This window comes from Podarcis tiliguerta (assembly GCF_965153285.1).
Source record: "Podarcis tiliguerta genome assembly, chromosome: 18".
Lineage (NCBI taxonomy): Eukaryota > Metazoa > Chordata > Lepidosauria > Squamata > Lacertidae > Podarcis > Podarcis tiliguerta.
Window position 1 is genome coordinate 5,913,680 of NC_139551.1, and position 25,257 is coordinate 5,938,936.

Consider the following 25,257-nt stretch of genomic DNA (forward strand, 5'->3'; position numbering starts at 1 on the left):
TCCCTCCAGGTGTCTTCCAAAGGTTTTATAGCAAGCATGTCCAAAGTTCGTTTTGGGGGCATAATCCGGTTTTATTCAGCCCCTGTGGCAGTTTATTTCTTGGGGTCAAATACTACAAAAAGCTCAACAACTTCAATCCTAAAAAGACTCAAGAACTATGGGATAAAATCGTAAATAAAGTTCAACAACTTTGGTCGGCCCCCACGCATGTTCACTTCATCAAATCTGGCCTTCTTTGAAAAAAGTTTGGGCACCCCTGTTTATAGTGACTTATCTCCTTGGCTCGGGGGTCAGATAACTCATGGAATCCTAGAGTTGGAAGAGACCACAAGGGCCATCGAGTCCAACCCCCTGCCAAGCAGGAAACACCATCAGAGCACTCCTGACCTATGGTTGTCAAGCCTCTGCTTAAAGACCTCCAAAGAAGGAGACTCCACCACACTCCTTGGCAGCAAATTCCACTGTCAAACAGCTCTTACTGTCAGGAAGTTCTTCCTCATGTTTAGGTGGAATCTTCTTTCTTGTAGTTTGGATCCATTGCTCCGTGTCCGCTTCTCTGGAGCAGCAGAAAACAACCTTTCTCCCTCCTCTATGTGACATCCTTTGATATATTTGAACATGGCTATCATCTCACCCCTTAACCTCCTCTTCTCCAGTCTAAACATGCCCAGCTCCCTTAGCCGTTCCTCATAAGGCATCGTTTCCAGGCCTTTGACCATTTTGGTTGCCCTCCTCTGGACACGTTCCAGTTTGTCACTGTCCTTCTTGAACTGTGGTGCCCAGAACTGGACACAGTACTCCAGGTGAGGTCTGACCAGAGCAGAATACAGTGGCACTATTACTTCCCTTGATCTAGATGCTATACTCCTATTGATGCAGCCCAACTCCATCCCCTCCAACATTTCTGCCATGAAAATACGAGGCGTCCCAAGAAAAAGCAAGACACCCCAGGATTAAATCAGAAACCGGGATGGCTTCTGTAAATCCAGGACTGTCCCTGGAAAATAAGGAGACTTGGAAGGTCTAAATAATACTATGCTGCAATAATATTATTTCTGCTACCCACCTTTTCCTTTCAGCTGCTGAAGATGGGCATATTTATCCTCCCCATTTTATCCATAACACCACCCTGTGAGGTAGGTTCAGCTGACAGAGGTGGCGACTGGCCCCCAAGAGTTTTTATAACTTAAGGGGTTAATCATTCTCCACCTAAGGGAGGGGCGGGGTGTTGCTGCTTAACAACCAGTCGAGAGTGGCATGATGCTGAGGCCTGCTCTAATTGGCTGCGGGATTCTGTGGGAGTTTTCCTCCTGTATGTTTCGCTGGACGTCTTTCTGCAATGCATAAAGGTAAAGGTACCCCTGCCCGTACGGGCCAGTCTTGACAGACTCTAGGGTTGTGCGCCCATCTCACTCAAGAGGCCGGGGGCCAGCGCTGTCCGGAGACACTTCCGGGTCACGTGGCCAGCGTGACATCGCTGCTCTGGCGAGCCAGAGCCGCACACGGAAACGCCGTTTACCTTCCGGCTAGTAAGCGGTCCCTATTTATCCACTTGCACCCGGGGGTGCTTTCGAACTGCTAGGTTGGCAGGCGCTGGGACCGAACAACGGGAGCGCACCCCGCCGCGGGGATTCGAACCGCTGACCTTTCGATCGGCAAGCCCTAGGCGCTGAGGCTTTTACCCACAGCGCCACCCACGTCCCAATGCACAAGGCAGGGCAAAACCTCTTTGTCCCTTTCCCCAGTTGAAACCATTGTTAAGACTTTCCCTCTGGACTCCATATGTGATATTTAACAGCTAACAGCTGCCCTTCACTCTGGATCAGACAATGAAATGCATGTATTGGCAATTAAAAGCAACTGGATCGGTGCCGTCTTGAAATGTCCAGGAGAGGTTGTCGGGGTAAATCATCCTTGAGGCAGACTACACACAGCAGCCAAATCAAAAATAGAACTTTTTTTATTATTATTCAAAACCAAGAGATACGTAAGATGTGTATTGGAGACAGCGCTTCCCCCTATCTTGCCTCAACGACGACGGTCCTCCTACTTGTAAGAATTTGCCTTGTGTTTTGGAAGGAAAGTGAAGCTGTCCGGAACAGGACCCAGAAGCATCTCACTGCAAGGAGGAGAAATTGAGAAAACTGCAGACACGTCTCTAGATTCTTCCAACAGCACACATACCTGCGATGATACTTTGTGCATGACAGGCTAAAAAGGTAAAGGGACCCCTGACCATTAGGTCCAGTTGTGGCCGACTCTGGGGTTGCGGCACTTATCTCGCTTTATTGGCCGAGTACAGCTTCCGGGTCATGTGGCCAGCAGGACTAAGCCGCTTCTGGCGAACCAGAGGAGCACACGGAAACGCCGTTTACCTTCCCGCCGGAGTGGTACCTATTGATCTACTTGCACTTTGACGTGCTTTTGAACTGCTAGGTTGGCAGGAACAGGGACAGAGCAACGGGAGCTCACCCCGTCGCGGGGATTCGATCCGCCGACCTTCTGATCGGCAAGTCCTAGGCTCTGTGGTTTAACCCACTGTAGCGACAGGCAACTGAACTCTTATTATGAGATGAAAACCCCATAGGGCGCAAAAATGCCGTGACAGAAATCTCAGAGGTGCACTTTTTAGACAGCTGCACGCCATTCCCCCAATTTCTATAAGGAACTATGGAAAGAATGACAGAGAGGAAGGCAATTCAGCTGGGGTGTTGGGAGAGAATTTGCATTGCCCTTTTCGTACTTCTCCTTGTTCCTCGGAAGAGCTCAGAGTGAGATTTGCGCCTCGCAACAAGCTCGTGAGGCAAGTTAGGCGGGGGGATCAGGACTAGCCCTAGGTCATCTGAGCGAGATTCGCAGCCGAGTGATCTGAGCTTCTCGTCCCACACAGCTGGGCTAGAAGAGTTTTGTCCTGGTTTGGGACAGAAAAGTTGTTCCCTTCCCACTGGCCGTCTTATGGATTTGGGAGATAGGAAGCAACAGGGTCCAGTTCTGGCTTTAACTAGTCACTCCCTTCTAGGGCCAAAACCCACATTTCTGGCCTGGTTCTACATCAGCCTTCGTAGCAGCTGAAATAATCTTCTCTCCCACTCTCTTCCTCCTCACTGCACACATGCAGTTGTGTGCTTAACATGCACAGAAAACTGTCAACTGCAAAAGTTAAAACGCTTTTTACCTGATCTTAACCCAGTCACCCACGTTCTGGCTGGCCATTAAGGTCTCCAAATAGTCCCGGCCCATGTAGTAAGGGGGTCTTTCATTAATCCTCTGAGGCAGGCGCTCCAGTAAGCCAGCTGGAATGTACCTGCCAAAGTAAAAAAGTAAAGGTAAAGGACCCCTGGACAGTTAAGTCCAGTTAAAGGCGGCTCAGGGGTTGCGGTGCTCATCTCGCTTTCAGGCCGAGGGAGCCGGCGTTTGTCCGCAGACAGCTTTCCGGGTCATGTGGCCAGCAGGACTCAACCACTTCTGGCACAACGGGACACCGTGATGGAAACCAGAGCGCACGGAAATGCCATTTACCTTCCCGCCGCAGCCGTACCTACTTATCTACTTGCACTGGCGTGCTTTCGAACTGCTAGGTTGGCAGGAGCTGGGACAGAGCAACAGCTCACCCCGTTGTGCGGATTCGAACTGCCGACCATCTGATCGGCAAGCCCAAGAGATTCAGTGGTTTAGACCACAGCGCCACCCGCATTCCAGGCTGCCAAAGTGCCAAAGAAGGAAGAAAGGAAGACTTATTTTCCATGATAGTAGGAGAACGGCCTCACCTTGGTTGCTCTTCCCACTCACCCCAGAAGTTAGGCTTATTCAAACCCAGCTGCTGCTATAAGCATGGGAGATACAGGGCAGAATCAAAACAAGGCTGTTCCGAAGCCCTGCCTTTTTGAGTAAGTGGGAGGAGAAAACACCACTGAGGAATAAAGAAAGAAGAAGCAGCAGCTATCTCTCTTGATGCTGCCCCAATTTGAATTGCAGTGATATTATGAACTCACACTTAGCAGGCATATATAAAGGTAAAGGTACCCCTGCCCGTACGGGCCAGTCTTGACAGACTCTAGGGTTGTGCGCTCATCTCACTCTAGAGGCCGGGAGCCAGCGCTGTCCGCAGACACTTCCGGGTCACGTGGCCAGCGTGACGAAGCTGCTCCGGCGAACCAGCACCAGAGCAGCACACGGAAACGCCGTTTACCTTCCCGCTACTAAGCGGTCCCTATTTATCTACTTGCACCCGGGAGTGCTTTCGAACTGGTAGGTCGGCAGGTGCTGGGACCGAACAACGGGAGCGCACCCCGCTGCGGGGATTCGAACCGCCGACCTTTTGATCGGCAAGCCCCAGGCGCTGAGGCTTTTACCCACAGCGCCACCCGCGTCCCAGCAGGCATATATACAGTGCTTTAAAAAACATCCACCGTATCTGGTCGTCTTTAGCAGCAAGCTTCTAGCTTTCCCCGGTGTCAAGCTAGGCTTTTAAAATACACGGACTTGTTTCTCAAAATCTCCAAAGCCTGAGAAGCAGCTGATGAGTAGGATGTCCCTGCAGTGTGTCACACACAGCAGAAACCTAGTGGTGTGTTAAGATGTTTGTTGCAGGATCAAAGTCTTGCCTACCTTACAAAAAAAAAGTTTCGCACCTGAACTGACCTAAGCTCCTTACAAGAACCCAAGGCCAGCTGTTATTAATACCTGGATAGAAAAGCAAAATGCAATGACTTAGTAAGGGCTGAGGAGGAGCTTCTACCTGCAGAGAAAGGACAGCCACTCCAGTAGAAATTTCCTGGTTTTCTCCACTCCCTGCGTGTCTGATCCCCAATGCTCCAAGCCGTAGTTGGTGAAGTCCTTGAGGATGTCGAGCCTCTCTCCCGACGAGATGTCCCAGTGCCGCTGCTCTTTGATTTCAGTGAAGATCCAGGGCTTGATCAGCGCCCCCCTGTGACCCGGAGGAACGGCGGCCGTGAGAAAACATCAGCAGAATCTACACGTACACACACGCGGAAATGCTCAAGTTCTAGAGCCAAGTCCCCGAGCGGCAGTGGCGTAGTGCGGGGGGTGCAGGGGGGGCCGGCCGCACCGGGCGCAACATCTGGGGGGGCGCGCTCGCACTCGCAGCTCTCTGCCCCTACCTGGCTCACTCACTCTCTCTCACTGCAGTGCTGGCTGTGCGAATCCGATCCGAGCCGCCGGGTCGCCGCCCACTGTGGAGGGGAGGGTGCCAGGCGTGCGGTGCGGTGCGGAGGGAGAGCGAGGGACTATCTGGGGGAGGGACAGTGCAGCGGGGGGGGGGGGGGCGCAAATTACTTGCCTTGCCCCGGGTGCTGACAACCCACGCTACGCCACTGCCGAGCGGTATGCCTGCCGCCCTGGCAGAACGTAAGTGTGCGAGGAGAAACACAAGCACGTCACCGAATATTTTTGCAATCTAGATTGCATAGCAAGAATCCACTAGGGCAACTACCGGGATTCAAAGGTAATACATCATTATGGTTTTATACCCCCAGGCGATTCCATGTTCAAACAGCCCCACCACCAGCAAAATCTAAGGGAACGGGAGAGGACAATTTGCCAGTCGGTGATCCCCTCGGAGCCTTTTCCCAGATGAAGAAGAAGAAGAAGAGTTTGGATTTGATATCCCGCCTTTCACTCCCTTTAAGGAGTCTCAAAGCGGCTAACAATCTCCTTTCCCTTCCTCCCGCACAACAAACACTCTGTGAGGTGAGTGGGGCTGAGAGACTTCAGGGAAGTGTGACTGGCCCAAGGTCACCCAGCAGCTGCAGGTGGAGGAGCGGAGACGCGAACCCGGTTCCCCAGATTACGAGACTAGATGCCGGGGACCGAACTGGAACCTTCTCCTTGCAGACAGATACATGACCACTAAGCCATAGCAAAAGATGGAGCCAGAACCAGCAATTGTGTGCAGGGGTAGTAACAGCGGCTATGGCAGATATCTGGCCCGTGCCCTTTAGACAGATGTGGCTATAATGTGGTCGTAGGCTACCGTATGATCGACCACATGAATCTTAAGCAAGTCTCTCCTCACCCCCCGACCATTACTGTCTAGTGTTATGTTCAGCAAGGACCAGGATTATTCTGTTTCTTTCTGTTTAAAGGTAAAGGTAAAGGGACCCCTGACTATTAGGTCCAGTCGTGACCGACTCTGGGGTTGCGGCGCTCATCTCGCTTTACTGGCCGAGGGAGCCGGCGTACAGCTTCTGGGTATGTGGCCAACAGGACTAAGCTGCTTCTGGCGAACCAGAGCAGCGCACGGAAACGCCGTTTACCTTCCCGCTGGAGCAGTACCTATTTATCTACTTGCACTTTGACGTGCTTTTGAACTGCTAGGTTGGCAGGAGCAGGGACCGAGCAACGGGAGCTCACCCTGTGGCGGGGATTCGAACCGCCGACCTTCTGATCGGCAAGCCCTAGGCTCAGTGGTTTAGACCACAGCGCCACCCACGTCCCTTCTTTCTGTTTCTTTCTGTTTAGCTCCATGTATTATTTCGAAATGAGGATCCACGCCTCCTGTCTTCTGTGACAGCCACGCCTGCTTCTGCTATTACGGCTGGAAATGATTTTGTAATGGCAATCTTAACCTTAGTCCTTTGGGGCTGGGAAATGAAGTTGTGAACCTGCCTTCGTACACTGGTACGTTTCTAGCCTTGGAACTGAGCGATGCGAACCGCCCAGTGAACTCTGTGCCAGACCATCTAAGTTACTACAGTCGTACCTTGGAAGTCGACCGGAATCTGTTCTGGAAGTCCCTTCAACTTCCAAAATGGTTGCAAACCCAAGCGTGGCTTCTGATTGGCTGCAGGAAGCTCCGTCGGACATTTGACTTCCAAAAAGAGTTTGCAAACCAAACCATCACTTCCAGGTTTGCGGTATTCAGGAGCCAAAACATTTGGGAACTAAGCTGTTTGAAAACCAAGGCACGACCCTACTGTCTTCAATGGCTGAGCTTTAACACAACCCCTAAGCCAGTGTGATGTAGTGGTTAAGAGCGATAGACTCGTAATCTGGGGAACCGGGTTCGCTTCCCCGCTCCTCCACCTGCAGCTGCTGGGTGACCTTGGGCCAGTCACACTTCTCTGAAGTCTCTCAGCCTCACTCACCTCACAGAGTGTTTGTTGTGGGGGAGGAAGGGAAAGGAGAATGTTAGCCGCTTTGAGACTCCTTAGGGTAGTGATAAAACGGGATATCAAATCCAAACGCTTCTAAGCCACAAAGCACCTTACGTCTGTGAATGAGCTGCATGCTAACGTGTGCTGCAGTTTGGAGTAACAAGCTACACAACTGTAAGCCAACTGCTCTGCAGCTTGTTTCCTTGCAAAGCAGGATAACTTGGGCTGCATGCACTAGCAGAGATCACACACAGACTAAAGGCTGACCCAACAGTTGTGTCTGAACCCAGCCACTGACTGGCTTTCCAGGGTTTTAGGCGCGAGTTTTTGCCAACCATAGCTGGAGAAGCCAGAGAGTGAACCGGAACCTTCTGCTTGGAAAAAACCCACGAGGGTAACGAAGGGTGCTTTCTCCTCCAGACCACCCAAAACGAAGGGAAGACACTTGCCGAGCGATCATAATTCCCGAGACTCCACTCTGCATGGCTTGATTAGCATCTTCGAAAGACAATATATCTCCGTTCCCTGCGCCAAAAGGAAAAAATAATAGTTCAGGGGTCACCCAAGCAATCCCCAATGCTTCAGATGCTGTTTTGCCAGACAGAGGGCCTTCTCGGTGGTGGCGCCCGCCCTGTGGAACACCCTCCCATCTGATGTCAAGGAAATAAACAACTACCTGACTTTTAGAAGACATCTGAAGGCAGCCCTGTTTAGGGAAGTTTTTAATGTTTGATGTTTTATCGGATTTTTAATATTCTGTTGGGAGCCGCCCAGAGCAGCTGAGGAAACCCAGCCAGATGGGCAGGGTATATAAATTCTTCTTCTTCTTCCTCTTCTTCTTCTTCTTCTTCTTCTTCTTCTTCTTCTTCTTCTTCTTCTTCTTCTTCACTGTTTCTCTTAATAGTTCCAAGCACTTATTTATAGCTCTTTCAACTGCCCCTGGTCACAGCGATGCCTTTTGCAAGTACAGTGTTACCTTGGAAGTTAAACTGAATTTGTTCCGGAAGTCCGTTCGACATTCGGGAACCAAGGCACGGCTTCCAGTTGGTTGCAGGAAGCTGCTGCGGCCAACTGGAAGCCGTGGAAGTCATGTTGGACATTTGAGTCCCAAAGAGTTGGCAGACCTCTCTTCCTCCTCCATAGAGATTTCTGATCATCTTAATTCATCCCACAAGTTAGGGGTCTTTTGCCTGTCCTGAACTTACTTCATTGAGCTCTTGCGCTGTGGGAAGGTGGGACAGGGCGGTAGCGCAAATATGGGAAGGTTAACTGTATGGCAAGAGAAAAGGTGGGTTTTCCAAAGATCGCAGAAGCAGAATTCTGTGCGACCGCCATAAAACTCAGGGAACAAGCTGTACTACCAAAACGACTGAGGTTTTAAATGGCAATTTTAGGTTATATTTTAATGATCAAGATTTAATATATATTTTTAACTGCCGCTATATCTGAACTGTCTCTGTTATACCCAATTGCAATTCAATGTACAGTGGTACCCCACAAGACGAATGCCTCGCAAGACGGAAAACCCGCTTGACGAAAGGGTTTTCCGTTTTTCGATGCGCTTCGCAGGACGAATTTCCCTACGGGCTTGCTTCGCAAGACGAAAATGTCTTGCGAGTCTTGAGATTTTTTCCCGCTCCCCACCCCCTTTTTCTAAGCCGCTAAACCGCTAATAGCCTTTTAGCAGCTAATCCGCTAACCCCTTAAGCCTTTAATAGCCGCTAATAGCCGCTAAACCGCTAATAGCGCTAATCCGCTAATAGGGTTGCTTCGCAAGACGAAAAAACCGCTAGACGAAGAGACTCGCGGAACGAATTAATTTCGTCTTGCGAGGCACCACTGTATTCCTGTTGCGTTTTATGATTTTCCTGATATTGTAAGTGAGCCGGAACTGGTCTGTGACCGTAATAATAAAATTCATTCATTCAGAAGCAGGAGGAGGAAAAGGCGGCTTGATGGAGAGGGAGGCAAACCCAGCCCAAACAATCCAAGCCCAAAAACTTCAGCAAAGCATTACCTCCAAGCCCAAAATATGTTGCAGTGACGGATTCAACGCAAAGGAAGCAAAACCAGCGTGAGGAAAGAACGGAACTACCTACCAAAAAGAGGCATCGGACTGGCAATTTTTGCGCACTCTGCTATGTACTCCCAGTTTGCCGCCTTTGTGTACCGCTGCTCCCTCGACCGGCCGTGAAGCTAACAGGGTCAGAAAAGGGACAGTTGACGCCTCCGTCACAGATTCAAATGACAATACATTTTGAAATGTTTAGGTAAGAACAGAGATGTGGTCTACCAACCACTATAACCTTTGCACCATAGAACCTTCACATGCAGAGACAGCCTACTTTAGGATATTGGTTGCCAAAGGGCAAGAGCAGGGGAAGACTGACGCCTTTGTGTCTCGTGTAGGGGCTTCTCAAAGGCAGCATTTTAAGGCGTGTGTGAGATCTCTCCGCGCCGGTCTCCCCAGGCTTGCGGATATTTGCCCCAGGCTTCAGGATGCAGGCAGCTCTCCGCAAGCCCGAAGCCTGCAGGCAGCTCTCCGCAAGCTGTGGGAGAGCTGCGCAACTTTGCACCGGGCTCCCATGGCTTGCGGATAGCTTCCTGAAGCCTGGAGAGCGAGAGGGGTCGGTGCGCACCGCCCCCTCTCCCTCTCCAGGCGTCAGCGAAAGCCTGCATCCGCCCCATAGGACGCACACACATTTCCCCTTCATTTTTGGAGGGGAAAAAGTGTGTCCTATAGGGCAAAAAATATGGTAATCAATAATACAATCATATGATGATAAATAAAATAAAATTAAAATCTGTTGCTGGAGACAACAGAATATTGGCATAGATCAGGGATAAAGTAAAGGTAAAGGGACCCCTGACCATTAGGTCCAGTCGTAGACTACTCTGGGGTTGTGGCGCTCATCTCACTTTACTGGCCAAGGGAGCCGGCGTTTGTCCGCAGACAGCGGACAATAATAATAGTAGGGTGTGTGCATTTTTGTTTTTATTAAAATGAAGTTACTGCTCATCTGAATCTGGCTTAAGGAAGGCTACCGTACCGTGACCAGAGAGGCACCCCATTCCCGGATGCTGGGAATTAGCTTGTGAGCCAGGTTGGTTTTCTCCTGCACCCCGGTCCGGATCTTCACGGTCAAGGGAACATCTAGCACCTGCCGAGGAAAAGAGGAACGATGAGCCAAGCGAAGTGTGCCCCGGAAGCCGAACCTGAGACCGACGAAGCTGGACTCTGGAGATTCCTTTGCCGAAAGCTTTCACCAACAGCTGCTCCGAGAATGCGCAGAGGGGGCCACAGAGTAGAGTAATCCCTTTTTGAGACCAGCGACTTCTGTACCAGGTGGGAAACTCAAAAGCCAGCCCCCCACGACTGAGAGTGGTTTGGGAGCTGCACAGTCAGGGAAAACACAATGCTGTCCAGGGTTGTAAAGACTGCGGAGAGAATAATTGGGTGCACTCTTTCCACCTTAGATCAAATCTACGCTTCCAGGTGCCATAAGAAAGTTGCAGAGATAGCGCAGGACAGTGCGCACCCCGGAAATGATCTCTTTCAGCTTCTGCCTTCTGGAAGAAGGTACAGGGTTATAAAGACTAGGACTAGCCGCCTGAGAAACAGTTTCTGTTTAAATGCGATTTTGGTTTAAACGCAGTGCAAGGTAGTCTCTATGGGAGTATATTGTGTTATGGGGTATCAGAGTTTTTAGGGGGATAACCAGGCTGGGATAGCAGGCTTGTTGGCTTCTGAATGTCTTATGTAGATTCCCCCCCCCCCCAATTTTGTTGTTCTGTATGGGACAATGACAATAAAGATTATCGTATCGTATCGATTATCGTATCGAAGAACCCCATGCTCCACCACAAGGGCCTTGTAATCATAATCATGTGATGATTATGATACCCCACCCATCTTGCTAGTCTGCCCTGGGCCCTGGACACATTCGCCACAAAGCAGGGGCCAATAAACGGGTCAAAGCTTGCAGATTACGTGACGCTGTGCAAAGCTGATACGAAGAGGATGACTGTGGTTGCAAGAAGGAGCAACGCCGGGGAACAGAAGCACGAATGAAATCCAGGACTGCTAGGAGCCAGCCAAGGGAAAAAACCACACACCAACTTACGTAGTTCATGCCTCGGACAATCTGCTCAAACTTGTTGGGACGGCTCATTAAGCCGCATCCTCCCCCCTGGGAAGAGAAAGGAGAGGAGAGTGAAGCATGTTCTGAAAGATCACTGGGGGGCGGGAGAGTGAAGGTTAGAATCTCAGAACTGATTTCGGTCCTTGATGGTCTGGGCTTCCCAGAGGTTTTGCCACAGCTCCATCAGCTTGAAGGAGGGAGAGGTGTCAACTTGGCAGAACTTTTACTTAAAAAAGGGAAAAAAAGGAGGGCTGCAATTTTGTAAGACTTGGAGAAGTTCCTTTGAGGCTCCCCATCGCTTCCAAGCTAAGTAACGGGCTGAGTTGAATTGTGAAGGGAAACGCAAAGGTAAGGGACCCCTGACAGTTCAGTCCATCCGCGGACGACTTTGGGGTTGTGGCGCTCATCTCGCTTTACAGGCCGAGGGAGCCGGCGTTTGTCCACAGACAGTTTTTCCAGGTCATGTGGCCAGCAGGACTAAGCCGCTTCTGGTGAACCAGAGCCAATCAGAAGGTCGGCGGTTCGGATCCCTGCGACGGGGTGAGCTCCCGTTGCTTGGTCCCTGCTCCTGCCAACCTAGCAGTTTGAAAGCAAGTCAAAGTGCAAGTAGATAAATAGGTACCACTCCGGCGGGAAGGGAAACGGCGTTTCTGTGCGCTGCTCTGGTTCGCCAGAAGTGGCTTAGTCATGCTGGCCACGAGGGACAAACGCCGGCTCCCTCGGCCAATAAAGCGAGATGAGCGCCGCAACCCCAGAATCGTTCGCTACTGGACTTAATTGTCAGGGGTCCTTTACCTTTACCCTATTAGTGCTTGAAAGCACTAGCGTGCTTGAAGAGCTTAATGGGCTACCTTGTTATAGATGAGGTCGATAGGGCAGCCCACATTGATGTCCACAAAATCCACTTCGATGGTCCGGTTGAGAAGCTCTGCGCACTTGGTCATGGTGTCTGGGAACGCTCCTTCCAGCTGCAGAGGCGTGGGGTGAAAGAGGGTGAAAGGGGTGCCCCAACTCACGAGAGCAGCTTATAGGCGTTGCACGTGTGCCAAACTATTTATCCGCAAGAATTCCCCAACTTGCCTTTTGAGGTTTGCACCCCACTCAGCACGAATTACATAAATCAAAACAGAGCGTATCAAAAGAATACAGTAAAAAGACAGGCGTGGCAGACTTAAGACTATGGTTTAGTGCAAAACGCAGGAGCGTCATGGCTGATCTCCACCACTCCTCCCTCCAGTGCTGCAAGGAGTTTGGGCGCTCCTGCCTCGGCCCCAGCCTGCTATGTCTAAATGCAACCAACTATGGCCAGTGCCAACCGTCGTTTAGGAGAACAAGGCAACTCCAAAAGAGGGTTTATAATACCCAGAACAAGGAGACAGTATTAAAAACAACCCCCAACAAAAGTGTATCATCTCCTTCCACCTTTACTTCTGTTACCAAATAGAGCTGGCAATGGCTTTTGGTTAAAGATGGCCTTAAAAGGGAATTCCTGGAGGGGAGGGTTATCGGGACCTATTAGCGTCTCATAGGGGAGCATCTATCAGCCAGAGGAATAATAATAATAATAATAATAATAATAATAATAATAATAATAATAATAAAAATACCGTATTTTTCGTCCCATAGGACGCACCTAATTTTTTTGGGGGGAAATAAAGGAAAAAAAATTTCCCTTTATTTCCCCCCCAAAACCAGGTCGGGGAACAGCGGGATGGCGGCGCTGCGCCTCCCCGCTGTCCCCCGAGCTTGTGGGGCTGGCCGATGTCTGCCCAGCGTGCTGGGCGCTCTGCTACAGGGCACCTTGCGCGCCGGGGGGCAGGCTGCTATCTGCAGCCTAGGGAGCCCTGCGGGAACTCCCACGGGCTCCCCAGGCTTGCTGATAGCTTCCTGAAGCCTGGAGAGCGAGAGGGGTTGGTGCGCACCGTCCCCTCTCGCTCTCCAGGCTTCAGCGAAAGCCTGCATTCACCCCATAGGACGCACACAGATTTCCCCTTCATTTTTGGAGGGGAAAAAGTGCGTCCTATAGGGCGAAAAATACGGTATATTTATACCCCGCCCATATGGCTGGGTTTCCCCTGCCACATTCCAGCAGAATACTAAAATACAGTGGTGCCTCGCAAGACGAAAAGAATCCGTTCCGCGAGTCTCTTCGTCTTGCGGTTTTTTTCGTCTTGCGAAGCAAGCCCATTAGCGGCTTAGCGGATCAGCTGTTAAGCGACTTAGTGGATCAGCTGTTAAGCGGCTTAGCAGCTTGGGAAAAGGGGGGGGGGGAGAGGAAAAAACCCCGCAGGAACTCGCAAGACATTTTCGTCTTGCAAAGCAAGCCCATAGCAAATTCATTTTGCGAAGCACCTCCAAAACGGAAAACCCTTTCGTCTAGTGGGTTTTCCGTCTTGCGAGGCATTCGTCTTGTGGGGCACCACTGTACTAAAATACAATAATTCATCAAATATTAAAAGCTTTCTTAAACAGGGCTGCCTTCAGATGTCTTCTAAAAGTCTGATAGTTGTTTATTTCTTTGACATCTGACGGGAGGACGTTCCACAGGGTGGGTGCCACTACCGAGAAGGCCCTCTGCCGGGTTCCCTGCAACTTCGCTTCTTGCAGTGAGGGAACCGCTAGGAGGCCTTCGGAGCTGGACCTCAGTGTCTGGGCTGAGCGATAGGGGTGGAGACGCTCCTTCAGGAGCAGCAGACAGCTTTCTCTCCCCCTCTCTTCCCACCAGGAAGAGCTCTCTTCTCCAAGCTCCAGTGGCTGTGGGAAGTCAGAGGTGAAAGGAAGCACAGTTCAGCCTCTGCCACCAGCCACGTGGAACTGGGACCACTTTGAGCATCATGTCAGCCAGGCAGAAGACCAGCAAGGCCATCTCCACTAGCCGCAGAAGAAGCGGCTTGCTCCTGTTCTCTCTCCCCCGCTGTATTGCGAGTCTCCCTTCAATCTACCTGAATGCCAAAGAGATCCTCTGTGTTGTGTCTCTTCAGCAAAGCCCACTCGGACGACTGCCCCTGGAGCAGGTTCGTGCAAACGGCCATCTCGCCGCAGGTGACGTCCGCCCCAAACCGCTTGCATATTCTTCGGAAAGGAAGGTTGCCGCACTGGAATCCCCAGAAGAAATCAGGAGAATGGAGTGTTAGATTTTAGCTCGGCATTTAATACCATTCTACCACAACGTCTGATGTCTAAACTGGAAGATCTGGGGCTTCCGTTATCACTTTGTGGGTGGATATTGGAGACCGCTCCCAGAGGGTTCGGTTGGGCCCTTATACCTCTAATATGCTTAAGACTAACACAGGAACACCACAGGGATGCGTACTCAGTCCACTCCTTTATATTCTTTACACGTACAATTGTGTCGCTACTCACCCTAGTAATAGGGTTGTCAAATTTGCAGATGACACAACCGTGATTGGGCTCATCTCTGAGAGGGAGGGTGAAACGGATTATAGAGATGAGGTGGAGCGGCTGACAGAGTGGTGCAGAGCTAACAATTTGCTCATAAATACAAGGAAGACAAAGGAACTTGTGGTGGACTTCAGGAGACAGAAGAGCAATGTCCAGCCACTTTTGATTGATGGGGTCTGTGTGGAGAGGGTAACAACGTTCAGATTTTTGGGCATTGAATTACAAGAGGATCTGTCCTTGAGTGTCAACACAAGGGGGCTTGTGAAGAAGGCGCAGCAGAGACTGTACTTTTTGAGAATACTAAGGAAAAACCATCTTCCGCAGAAACTGCTGCTTGCCTTCTATCACTGTGCCATTGAGAGCGTGCTCACTTACGGCTTATGTGTGTGGTACGGAAGCTGTACTACCCAGGACAGGATGGGGTTGTGCAGGGTTGTTAAGGCAGCAGAGAGCATTGTTGGCTGCCCACTCTCCACCTTAGAGCAGATTTATGCCACAAGGTGCCATAGGAAGGCACTGGACATAGTAAAAGATCCATCGCATCCTGGTCACTGTCTCTTCGAGCTCTTGCCGTCGGGACGGAGATACAGGATGATGAAGACAAGAATGAGCCGTCTTAAGAACAGCTTCTTCTCCAGAGCGATCTCGGCCCTGAATGGGAAGCCTGGACTTTGAAAGTCATCTAATCTCCCTTGCTGTATTATACTGTATTGTTTAATTAGTGTTTTTATGGAGCAGCCAAGTAATTTCGTTGTCCCCGAAGGGGGCAATGACAATAAAGATATTATTATTATTATTATTATTATTATTATTATTATTACGGTTGCCTCGGGGCAGGTCTCGAGCCAGCACAAGCAAGACACCACGTCTAAACAAAGACACGGTCCGATCTCACAACATGAAGCGTGTGAGGGCTGAATGGGAATAGCTGCTGGCGCTGCAGCTAAGTGCCAGGCCTCTTTCCATCCATTTCAACCAATTCAGAATTCCAGCTTTTCACCTGTTCCTAACCAAACCGCAGCCAAATGTTCCAATACAGTGGTAACTTGATTCTCGAACTTAATCCGTTCCGGAAGTCCGTTCCAAAACCAAAGTGTTCCAAAACCAAGGTGCGCTTTCCCATAGGTCCAGAGTGGGGCAACACGAGAACAGGGCCTTTTCTGCAGTGGCTCCCTGCTTGTGGAATGCTTTCCACAGCCTTTTAAATGTTTTTGTGGGAGCAGGGGCTATTATTTCGGTTTTTTTGTTTTAACTATTTGTCTGTGCTTTTCTCTTGTTTTTTTAGGTTGTGAAGCACCCTGAGATTTTGTGATGAAGGAAGGTTTATAAAACAAACAAACACACAATCTACCTACCGTTGTTAAAGGAGCTAAATAAAGCTTCTCGCGGAGATCTAGCTGTAAGACAAAATCATGAAAATGCAAGTCAGGGGTCAGGAAGGGTGAGGTTATTACTGCTACGAATTCATGTACTGCTAAGAATGATACTTTGGCCACCTCATGCAATGCATTTCTCGCTGGAAACTCCCTGGAAAAGACCCTGATGTTGGGAAAGATGGAGGGTGCAAGGAGAAGGGGACGACAGAGGACGAGATGGTGGGACAGTGTTCTCGAAGAGACCAGCATGAGTTTGACCAAACTGTGGGAGGCAGTGGAAGACAGGAGGGCCTGGCGTGCTCTGGTCCAGGGGGTCACGAAGAGTCGGCCACGACTAAACGACAACACGAATGAGTTCTGAAAGCAAAAGGACTAAACCCTCTCTTGGGCTCAAGGGCGAGAAATGCACTGCATTGGCCTTCATATATATGAATGATGCAAACTGCTCAATTGTTGCCATCCTGACAAGTACAGTGGTACCTCGGGTTAAGTACTTAATTCGTTCCGGAGGTCCGTTCTTAACCTGAAACTGTTCTTAACCTGAAGCACCACTTTAGCTAATGGGGCCTCCTGCTGCTGCCGTGCCGCCGGAGCCCGATTTCTGTTCTTAACCTGAAGCAAAGTTCTTAACCTGAAGCAGTATTTCTGGGTTAGCAGAGTATGTAACCTGAAGCGTATGTAACCCGAGGTACCACTGTAATGCAAACTGCTCAATTCTTGCCATCCTGACAAGTAAAGATTCATCTTCAAGTCCTGTGTGTGGAGTCTAATTCATCCCTGAGGTTTGAGGGTGAAACCTCTGCATCGCTCTGAATAACTAAAAAAATATATACAGTGGACGCTCAGGTTGCGAACGTGTTTCGTGCGGGAGGCACGTTCGCAAACCGCAGTGTCGCATCTGCGTACGCATTGGTTGCCATCTGGCACTTCTGTGCAAAGCACGATTTAGCGCTTCTGCGCATGCGCGACAGCCGAAACCCGGAAGTACCGCATTTTTCGCTCTATAAGACGCACCAGACCACAAGACGCACCTAGTTTTTGGAGGAGGAAAACAAGAAAACAAATATTCTGAATCTCAGAAGCCAGAATAGCAAGAGGGATCGCTGCGCAGTGAAAGCAGCAATCCCTCTTGCTGTTCTGGCTTCTGGGATAGCTGCGCAGCCTGCATTCGCTTCATAAGACGCACACACATTTCCCCTTACTTTTTAGGAGAGAAAAAGTGAGTCTTATAGAGCAAAAAATACGGTAACCCGTTCTGGTACTTCCGGGTTTCGGCGTGTCCGTAACCCACAAAAACGCAACCTGAAGCATCAGGGCAGATTTGAGGGTAAACCATACACAACACGGGTCTGTCCTTGTGGCTCGTTGGAAGTTGAAACTGCTTCACATGTACTATGACGTTGTCGTCTCTATGAGGATATACGTTTGACTTTTATTACACCCGTTTTGCAAAAGTTTAGGAAAGAATCGGAATACCATAGTCTAAAACTACTGCTAGAGGACAAGAAGCCCAAGATTACATTAAATGTAGCTAAATTCTGTGCGTCTGCAATCAATCGCAGGAAGCAAGTGGTATCCCACAATGCCCAATCCCCTAAATGTTACTTACAGGGGGCATGTTAACAATTAATTTTAATTTTTATATTTAAATCCTTGTCATTGTCATATAGTCCCTTGCATTTCTGATATTTTTATGATTTGTGATATTGTGTGTGTTGAAGCTGGTCTGTGACCGTATTAATAAATTCATTCATTCATTCAACCTGAAGCGTCTGTAACCCGAGGTATGACTGCATATGGTAACACAAACAGCCCTTACCTTTCTCTTCTCACACGGTCGGAGTTTCACAAGATCTTCATCTGTCACAACCCCAGACGTTTTGTGTGCGGATTCCAGTGCAGCCCGTGGCTGGCTTGGACTCTCTGGTTCATCCACCGTGGGACCTTCTTTTGGCGAAGAAGGAGCAACCTTTGCCTCCTCTTCTGTAGCTCTGAGATCCACGCTTCCTGGGGAGGCAGAAAAGTCTGCGGCCTCTCTCCCCACGGCGGGGTATGGGACCGCGGCTTGGCTCCCAGCCGCCTTCGCGTGGTTGGGCTTAGCTAAGCGGCAGAGGTACTGGTTGGACTTGTCGAAAGGGAACTTCTTTTTGCGCAGCTGCTGCTGGAGGTCTTTGCAGAGGCTGTTCTTCACGGCTGGCGGCTTCCCCTCCCGCTGCTTCAAGAGGCCTTCATCGACGACGTTCTCGTAGTCCGCGCCCAGGTGGGCTGCAGCAAACCGGCAGGTGACCCCATACATGCACCTGCCGAACATCTTGAAGAGTATGCAGCTGTCTCCCAGGTCCGGCGGCTTGGTGGCCATATATTCTTTGACGCTGTGTAGGAAACGGCAGCGTGAGCCGAAGAAGCACTTATCAGCCCGTTCCTTCAACAAGAGAAAGAGGCTGCTTTAAAGGAGGGTAGCATAGGTTTTTAAATATAGACAGTATGAAGTCGCAGGTCATGCCCTGCTCATCTTACACCCTACAATTCAGCAACCTCCTCTTTAAAAGGTAAAGGGACCCCTGATCGTTAGGTCCAGTCGTGACCGACTCTGGGGTTGCGGCGCTCATCTCGCTTTACTGGCCGAGGGAGCCGGCGTACAGCTTCTGGGTCATGTGGCCAGCAGGACTAAGCTGTTTCTGGCGAACCAGAGCATGGAAACGCCGTTTACCTTCCCGCCAGAGTGGTACCTATTTATCTACTTGCACTTTACGTGCTTTTGAACTGCTAGGTTGGCAGGAGCTGGGACCGAGCAACGGGAGCTCACCCCGTCGCGGGGATTCGAACCACCGACCTTCTGATTGGCAAGTCCTAGGCTCTGTGGTTTAACCCACAGTGCCACCCGCGTCTCCTAACCTCCTCTTTAGTCCCACCTTAATCCCCTCACATCCAACAAGTGACCCCTTTAAAAAATAAATCTTTATTTACACATTAAAAATTACACATAATGAAAATACAATGTTCTGTTATAATGAAAAGATCTACAACAAAGAAATAGAAAAGGAAAGGAAAAAGATAAAGAAGAAAAGAAAGAATAGAGTTAAAACAAAAATCTTATCAAGAACATACAATTTTTATGAAATACAAACCATCATCGATGTTGTTATATACATATATTCCCAGTAAGAATCTTTATTTTCACCTTTTCAATTTTTATTCATCACTCTTACTTTCTTATCTATCCCTGATCTCTGGCTTTCCGTGATGGAAACCAGAGCGCACGGAAACGCAGTTTACCTTCCCCCTGGAGTGGTACCTATTTATCTACTTGCGCTGGCGAGCTTTCAAACTGCTAGGTTGGCAGGAGCTGGAACGGAGCAATGGGAGCTCGCCCCGTCATTGCGGGGATTCGAACCACCAACCTTCCGATCGGCAAGGTTTAGACCACAGCGCCACCCGAAACCCCATGCCATTAAAAGGGCTAGGAGCTCTCAAATTTTGTCAATCTGTTCATCAAGTCCTAATCATCGTCACACATAGTTTACCTGGACGACTGATGGGCAGAGGCGGTTCTTCTCATAGTGAGTCGGCTTCATGCAAGGGCGGCCCTTATTCTGTCCCCGGGCCCTCTTTTGGCCCTGAGGATCCTTTGCAGTTCTGTTTTCCTCTTCTGGCGGGCTCTTTTCTTCTGCATTGCTTCCATCTTTTTCCAGCTTCTGCAGTTTGGCAGGAGGCTCATTCAGGTCTCCACCGGTATTACTCTCTGCACTGTCCTCTGCAGCTAGCACTTCGCCATCTTTCTCATTCGTCACCTCCCCTTCCCGATCAAGGTACGTGTGGAACTTTTCTTTTGTAGAGAGGTACCTATAGGGGAGAAGAGTTGTGAAGCTCCGTTTCCACACATCACCTACGAGTGATAGTTCATACAGACAGTGAGGGGGGTTAAGTCAGTAGAGGGCTACATTTTTGCAATTTACCGATCGCCAAGACCACATAACACCGGTCTTGAAAGACCTACATTGGCTCCCAGTACGTTTCCGAGCACAATTCAAAGTGTTGGTGTTGACCTTTAAAGCCCTAAACGGCCTCGGCCCAGTATACCTGAAGGAGCGTCTCCACCCCCATCGTTCAGCCTGGACACTGAGGTCCAGCGCCGAGGGCTTCTGGCAGTTCCCTCCCTGCGAGAAGCAAAGCTGCAGGGAACCCAGGCAGAGGGCCTTCTCGGTGGTGGCGCCCGCCCTGTGGAACGCCGTCCCATCAGATGTCAAAGCGATAAACAACTACCTGACATTCAGAAGACATCTTAAGGCAGCCCTGTTCAGGGAAGTTTTTAATGTGTGACATTTTAGTGTATTTTTGGTCTCTGTGGAAGCCGCCCAGAATGGCTGGGGAAACCCAGCCAGATGGGCAGGGTACAAATAATAAATTATTATCATTATTATTTTAAATCAGAACTGTGGTACCTTGGTTCCCAAACGGCTTAGTTCTCGAACAAATTGGCTCCTGAACGCTGCAAACCTGGAACTAAGTGTTCCGGTTTGTGAACGTTTCTCAGAAGCCAAACATCCGACACGGCTTCCAATTGAGTGCAGGAAGCTCCTGCAGCCAATCGGAAGCCATGCCTTGGTTTTCAAATGGTTTCGGGAGTCAAACGGACTCCCGGAACGGATTAAGTTCAAGAACCAAGGTACCATTGTATAAGGGTTCTGTTTTACCACAGGGTGACAAAAATATTTCCCATCAGAAGAATCGGCACCCCAACCTCCAATAACTTTTTTTATAGTTTTTTTATTATTGCATTTACCGTATTTTTTGCTCTATAAGACTCACTTTTCCCCTCCTAAAAAGTAAGGGGAAATGTGTGTGCATCTTATGGGGCGAATGCAGGCTGCGCAGCTATCCCAGAAGCCAGAACAGCAAGAGGGATTGCTGCTTTCACTGCGCAGCTGTTCTGGCTTCTGAGATTCAGAATATTTTTTTTCTTGTTTTCCTCCTCCAAAAACTAGGTGCGTCTTGTGGTCTGGTGCGTCTTATAGAGCGAAAAATACTGTATTTCCCATCTTTTCTCCAGTGGTCCCAGGATTGCATACGTGTTGCTCTGCCTCCTCCCCATTTTATCCTTCCCACAATCCTGTGAAGGCTGAGAGACTGTGACTGACTCCAAGGTCACCCACTGAGCTTCATGGCTGAGAGGGGATTTGAACCCAGGTCTCCCAGATCCTAGGGACGCGGGTGATGCTGTGGGTTAAACCACAGAGCCTAGGGCTTGCCGATCAGAAGGTCGGCGGTTCGAATCCCCGTGACGGGGTGAGCTCCCGTTGTTCGGTCCCTGCTCCTGCCAACCTAGCAGTTCAAAAGCACGTCAAAGTGCAAGTAGATAAATAGGTACCGCTCCGGCGGGAAGGTAAACGGCGTTTCTGTGCACTGCTCTGGTTCGCCAGAAGCGGCTTAGTCCTGCTGGCCACATGACCCGGAAGCTGTACGCCGGCTCCCTCGGCCAATAAAGCGAGATGAGCGCCGCAACCCCAGAGTCGGTCACGACTGGACCTAATGGTCAGGGGCCCCTTTACCTCCCAGGTCCTAGTTTAATACTCTAGTCACTACACCACCCTGTGGGCTCTGAAATAAAAATGAAAACCCCACACACATGCTCCAAGAAGTTCCATGCATACGTGTTTGTCTTTTTAAAAGAGAAAATGACCCATCAGAGATTTGTGTCATGAACGAAAGTTATGGGTTTAGGAAACATGCAGACAGTAAGAGCTGTTCGACGGTGGAATTTGCTGCCCAGGAGTGTGGTGGAGTCTCCTTCTTTGGAGGTCTTTAAGCAGAGGCTTGACAACCATATGTAAGGAGTGCTCTGGTGGTGTTTCCTGCTTGGCAGGGGGTTGGACTCGATGGCCCTTGTGGTTTCTTCCAACTCTATGATTCTATGATTCCCTGTTTTGCGTTAGACCATGGCAAACTCCCTCCGACAGAAATGTGCTCCAACTGGGCATGAGGCAGCTTTTTCTAGGCAAAGAACTCTGTTGGGGGATATACATGGTCTGTTTCGCAAAGTGACTGAGAGTTTAACCCTCCACACCTTCCCACTTTTTAAAGCCGGCCAATTGCTATTTTTATCTGATGAGAAACTTGTTTAAAAAAACAAACCACCACCACCGTTCAGAGGCTTTCAACCAGTTAAAAAAGGTAAAGGTACCCCTGCCCGTTCGGGCCAGTCTTGCCAGACTCTAGGGTTGTGCGCTCATCTCACTCTAAAGGCCGGGAGCCAGCGCTGTCCGCAGACACTTCCGGGTCACGTGGCCAGCGTGACAAGCTGCATCTGGCGAACCAGAGCAGCACACGGAACGCCGTTTACCTTCCCGCTAGTGAGCGGTCCCTATTTATCTACTTGCACCTGGGAGTGCTTTCGAACTGCTAGGTTGGCAGGTGCTGGGACCGAACGACAGGAGCGCACCCCGCCGCGGGGATTCGAACCGCCAACCATGCGATCGGCAAGTCCTAGGCACTGAGGCTTTAACCCACAGCGCCACCCGCGTCCCTAAACCAGTTATATTCCTATAAAAAACCAAAAACCCAGCGCCGATCTGCTGCTCTGCGTTGTTGCTTTTAACGGCTTCCTACTAGGGTGGGGGTTGAGAGGGGAAGCAGAATCCAGCAGGAGCCAGGTTCAGCAGCCTGAAATTGGGGGTGGTGGTGTTTAAGGGGAAAATGAAGGTGGTTGGTTTTCTTTTTTTGGGGGGGGGTTACTGTCAGTGGAGAGGAGGGCTCCCTGCTTTGCATGCAGAAGGCCTTGGGTTCAAACCCCCCAGTTGGTGGACTTTGAAAGCCCTAAACGGCCTTGGCCTAGTATACCCGAAGGAGTGTCTGCACCCCCATTGTCCAGCCCGGACCCTGAGGTCCAGCTCCGAGGGCCTTCTGGCGGTTCCCTCTCTGCGAGAAGTGAGGTTACAGGGAACCAGGCAAAGGGCCTTTTCGGTGGTGGCTCCTGCCCTGTGGAACACCCTCCCATCTGACTTTTAAAAGACATCTGAAGGCAGCCCTGTTTAGGGAAGTTTTTAATGTTTGATGTATTTACCGTGTGTATAATATTCTGCTGGGAGGCACCAAGAGTGGCTGGGGGAACCCAGCCAGATGGGCGGGGTATAAATAATAAATTATTATTATTATTATTATTTGGGCATCAGCCAAGGACTGGGCAGGCCCATGGTAATATTCTAATGGGAGCTGCCCAGATGGGCAGGGTATAAATAATAAATTATTACTATTATTTGGGCATCAGCCTAGGACTGGGCAGGCCCAAGGTAATACTCTAGTGGGAGGTGCCCAGAGTGGCTGAGGAAACCCAGCCAAATGGGTGTGGTATAAAATAATAATAATAATAATAATAATAATAATTTGGGCATCAGCCTAGGACTGGGCAGGCCCATGGTAATATTCTAATGGGAGCTGCCCAGAGCGGCTGGGGAAACCCAGCCAGATGGGCAGGGTATAGAAAATAAATTATAATTATAATTATTATTAACATTCCAAGGTCACACGCCCCCCACCCCCACGGAAGACGCTGCCTGTCAGTGCAGGAGATATGAGCAAGAGCGACCAATGGGTTCAGTCTAGGGCGGCTTCCTATGTTCCCTGGGGTGCAAAACCTGGGCAGGGAAGGAGGGAGGGGGGTCTAGGGAAGGTTTGGGGTGCGGAGGGGGGCACCCTAATACTCACTGGGCTCTGATAGGGGCCACCCCAGCAGCCTCCATTGGGGCGGGGGCGAGGGCCGCTCCCCCACAGCCCCCCCCCAGGCCCACACCCTCCGCCTGACGAGCAACTCAGACAGGGAGCGCGACTCCCCCTGCAGCCGCACAGCGTGGCTTCCACCGCTTCCGGTCCCGAACCGGAAGCTCCCCGGCCGCTTCCGCTTCCTCTCGCTCCAGCGCGGAGGCCGAGGTTCCTAGAGCGACGCCTAGAGGAAGAAGGGCGACGGATTCTAGCGCCCCCTGCCGCAAGTTCCGTCTAACCTCCCGCCGCTGTTTTTTTCCTTGCAAGGGAGAGAAGGTTGGGAAGGAGGGAGAGGCGGGGCTTAGGGAAAAAAGCGGGTTGGGATTGGGGGAAAGCGGGAGGGCGGAGCCTCGGGGGCGCGGCTTAATTGGAAGCCCAGCCAGATGGGCGGGGTATAAATAAATTATTATTATTATTATTATTATTATTATTATTATTAACGGGAGAGAGAATAAAAATGGCATTGATTTTGTGTTTGGGAAGCAGCAATCCTCGAAGTGGTTTATGGAAAAAGATTAAAAAACAACAAAATTCAATAAAACTATTTTATTTTATTTTATTTTATTTTATTTATTTTATTTTATGCACTCATTTACTCAGTCATTCATTTAAAAAACCTCAATAAGACCACCACTAGCAAAATGTTGCAGAAGCAATTTTAAAAGGTACAAAATGTCAAAGCCGCAATGGGATATAGGCTAAAGGCTCGAACTCGTGCAAAGGAAAATTATGTCCTTAAAAAATTGCTTGCATGCAATTTGGTGTCACTACCTGAAGAGGACAGCACATGCCTTTTCTGTTCCTATGCTTAGTTTGGGGAAAGAGATGGATGGGATTTTTTGCAGCCTTCTGGTTCATCGTCTAACCAACGAGATCCTTACATACCGGTAAGTCTGTAGGATGTCTCCCACGTCCATAGTACCAGCTGCAATCTGTGCAAACGTCCTCGCTCCCCGCAAATCCTGCCTCAAGGAAATTCAGATTTCTGCATTTGGAATAAAATTGCACTCTTAAAAACAAACAAACAAAAAATAATCAATTTTGTTCCAGGGGTTCCTGAAAAACTCAGCTATACATCTGCAAATAACCCTCCAACATTTCCCTGATGAAAAAAGGGACGTCCTCTTCCATGCCATCCAACATTTCTCCCATGAAAATAGGGACGTCCTATTCCATCCCCTCCAACATTTCCCTGATGAAAATAGGGAGGTCCTATGCATTAACAACAACAATAAAAAAGAACAAAAATCCTGGACAGCATCTTAAAAATAAAGACATCACCTAGCCGACAAAGCCCCGTATAGTAAAAGCTATGGTTTTCCAAGTAGTGATGTATGGAAGTGAGAGCTGGACCATAAAGAAGGCTGATCGCCAAAGAATGGATGCTTTTGAATTCTGGTGCTGGAGGAGACTCTTGAGAGTCCCATGGACTGCAAGAAGATCCAACCTCTCCATTCGGAAGGAAAT

At 49.8% G+C, this 25,257-nt stretch overlaps 1 protein-coding gene across 2 annotated transcripts; it reads right to left on the reverse strand.

Moving 5' to 3' along the window:
* Window positions 1-1,944: 1,944 nt before the first annotated feature.
* On the reverse strand, window positions 1,945-23,918 carry DUS3L (dihydrouridine synthase 3 like). Of its 2 annotated transcripts, none has more exons than XR_014506683.1 (13): window positions 23,737-23,918; window positions 19,560-19,878; window positions 17,855-18,457; window positions 16,015-16,056; window positions 14,200-14,352; window positions 12,109-12,225; window positions 11,240-11,305; window positions 10,166-10,276; window positions 9,215-9,311; window positions 7,565-7,640; window positions 4,739-4,972; window positions 3,176-3,304; window positions 1,945-2,119 (listed from the first exon to the last, which is right to left on the reverse strand). XR_014506683.1 is itself a non-coding variant. In XM_083421570.1 (13 exons), the coding sequence occupies exons 1-13, from the start codon at window positions 23,769-23,771 to the stop codon at window positions 2,047-2,049; spliced, it is 2,010 nt and encodes a 669-aa protein (XP_083277696.1). In that variant the 5' UTR covers window positions 23,772-23,918; the 3' UTR covers window positions 1,945-2,046. The 2 variants fall into 2 exon arrangements, 1 of the variants encoding a protein (XP_083277696.1); XM_083421570.1 differs by having other exon boundaries at window positions 4,739-4,927.
* Window positions 23,919-25,257: the final 1,339 nt, after the last annotated feature.

What these genes read in the sequence shown, in the direction of transcription:
- DUS3L (XM_083421570.1), bottom strand. Translation starts at nt 23,771, where the DNA reads ATGGAGGCTGCTGGGGTGGCCCCTATCAGAGCCCA. An exon ending in ATTTAGCTCCTTTAACAACG is followed by an intron (nt 14,353 to 16,014) that starts GTAGGTAGATTG and finishes TGGGGATTCCAG; the next exon opens with TGCGGCAACCTTCCTTTCCG. An exon ending in GGTGACTGGGTTAAGATCAG is followed by an intron (nt 2,120 to 3,175) that starts GTAAAAAGCGTT and finishes TCCTCCTTGCAG; the next exon opens with TGAGATGCTTCTGGGTCCTG.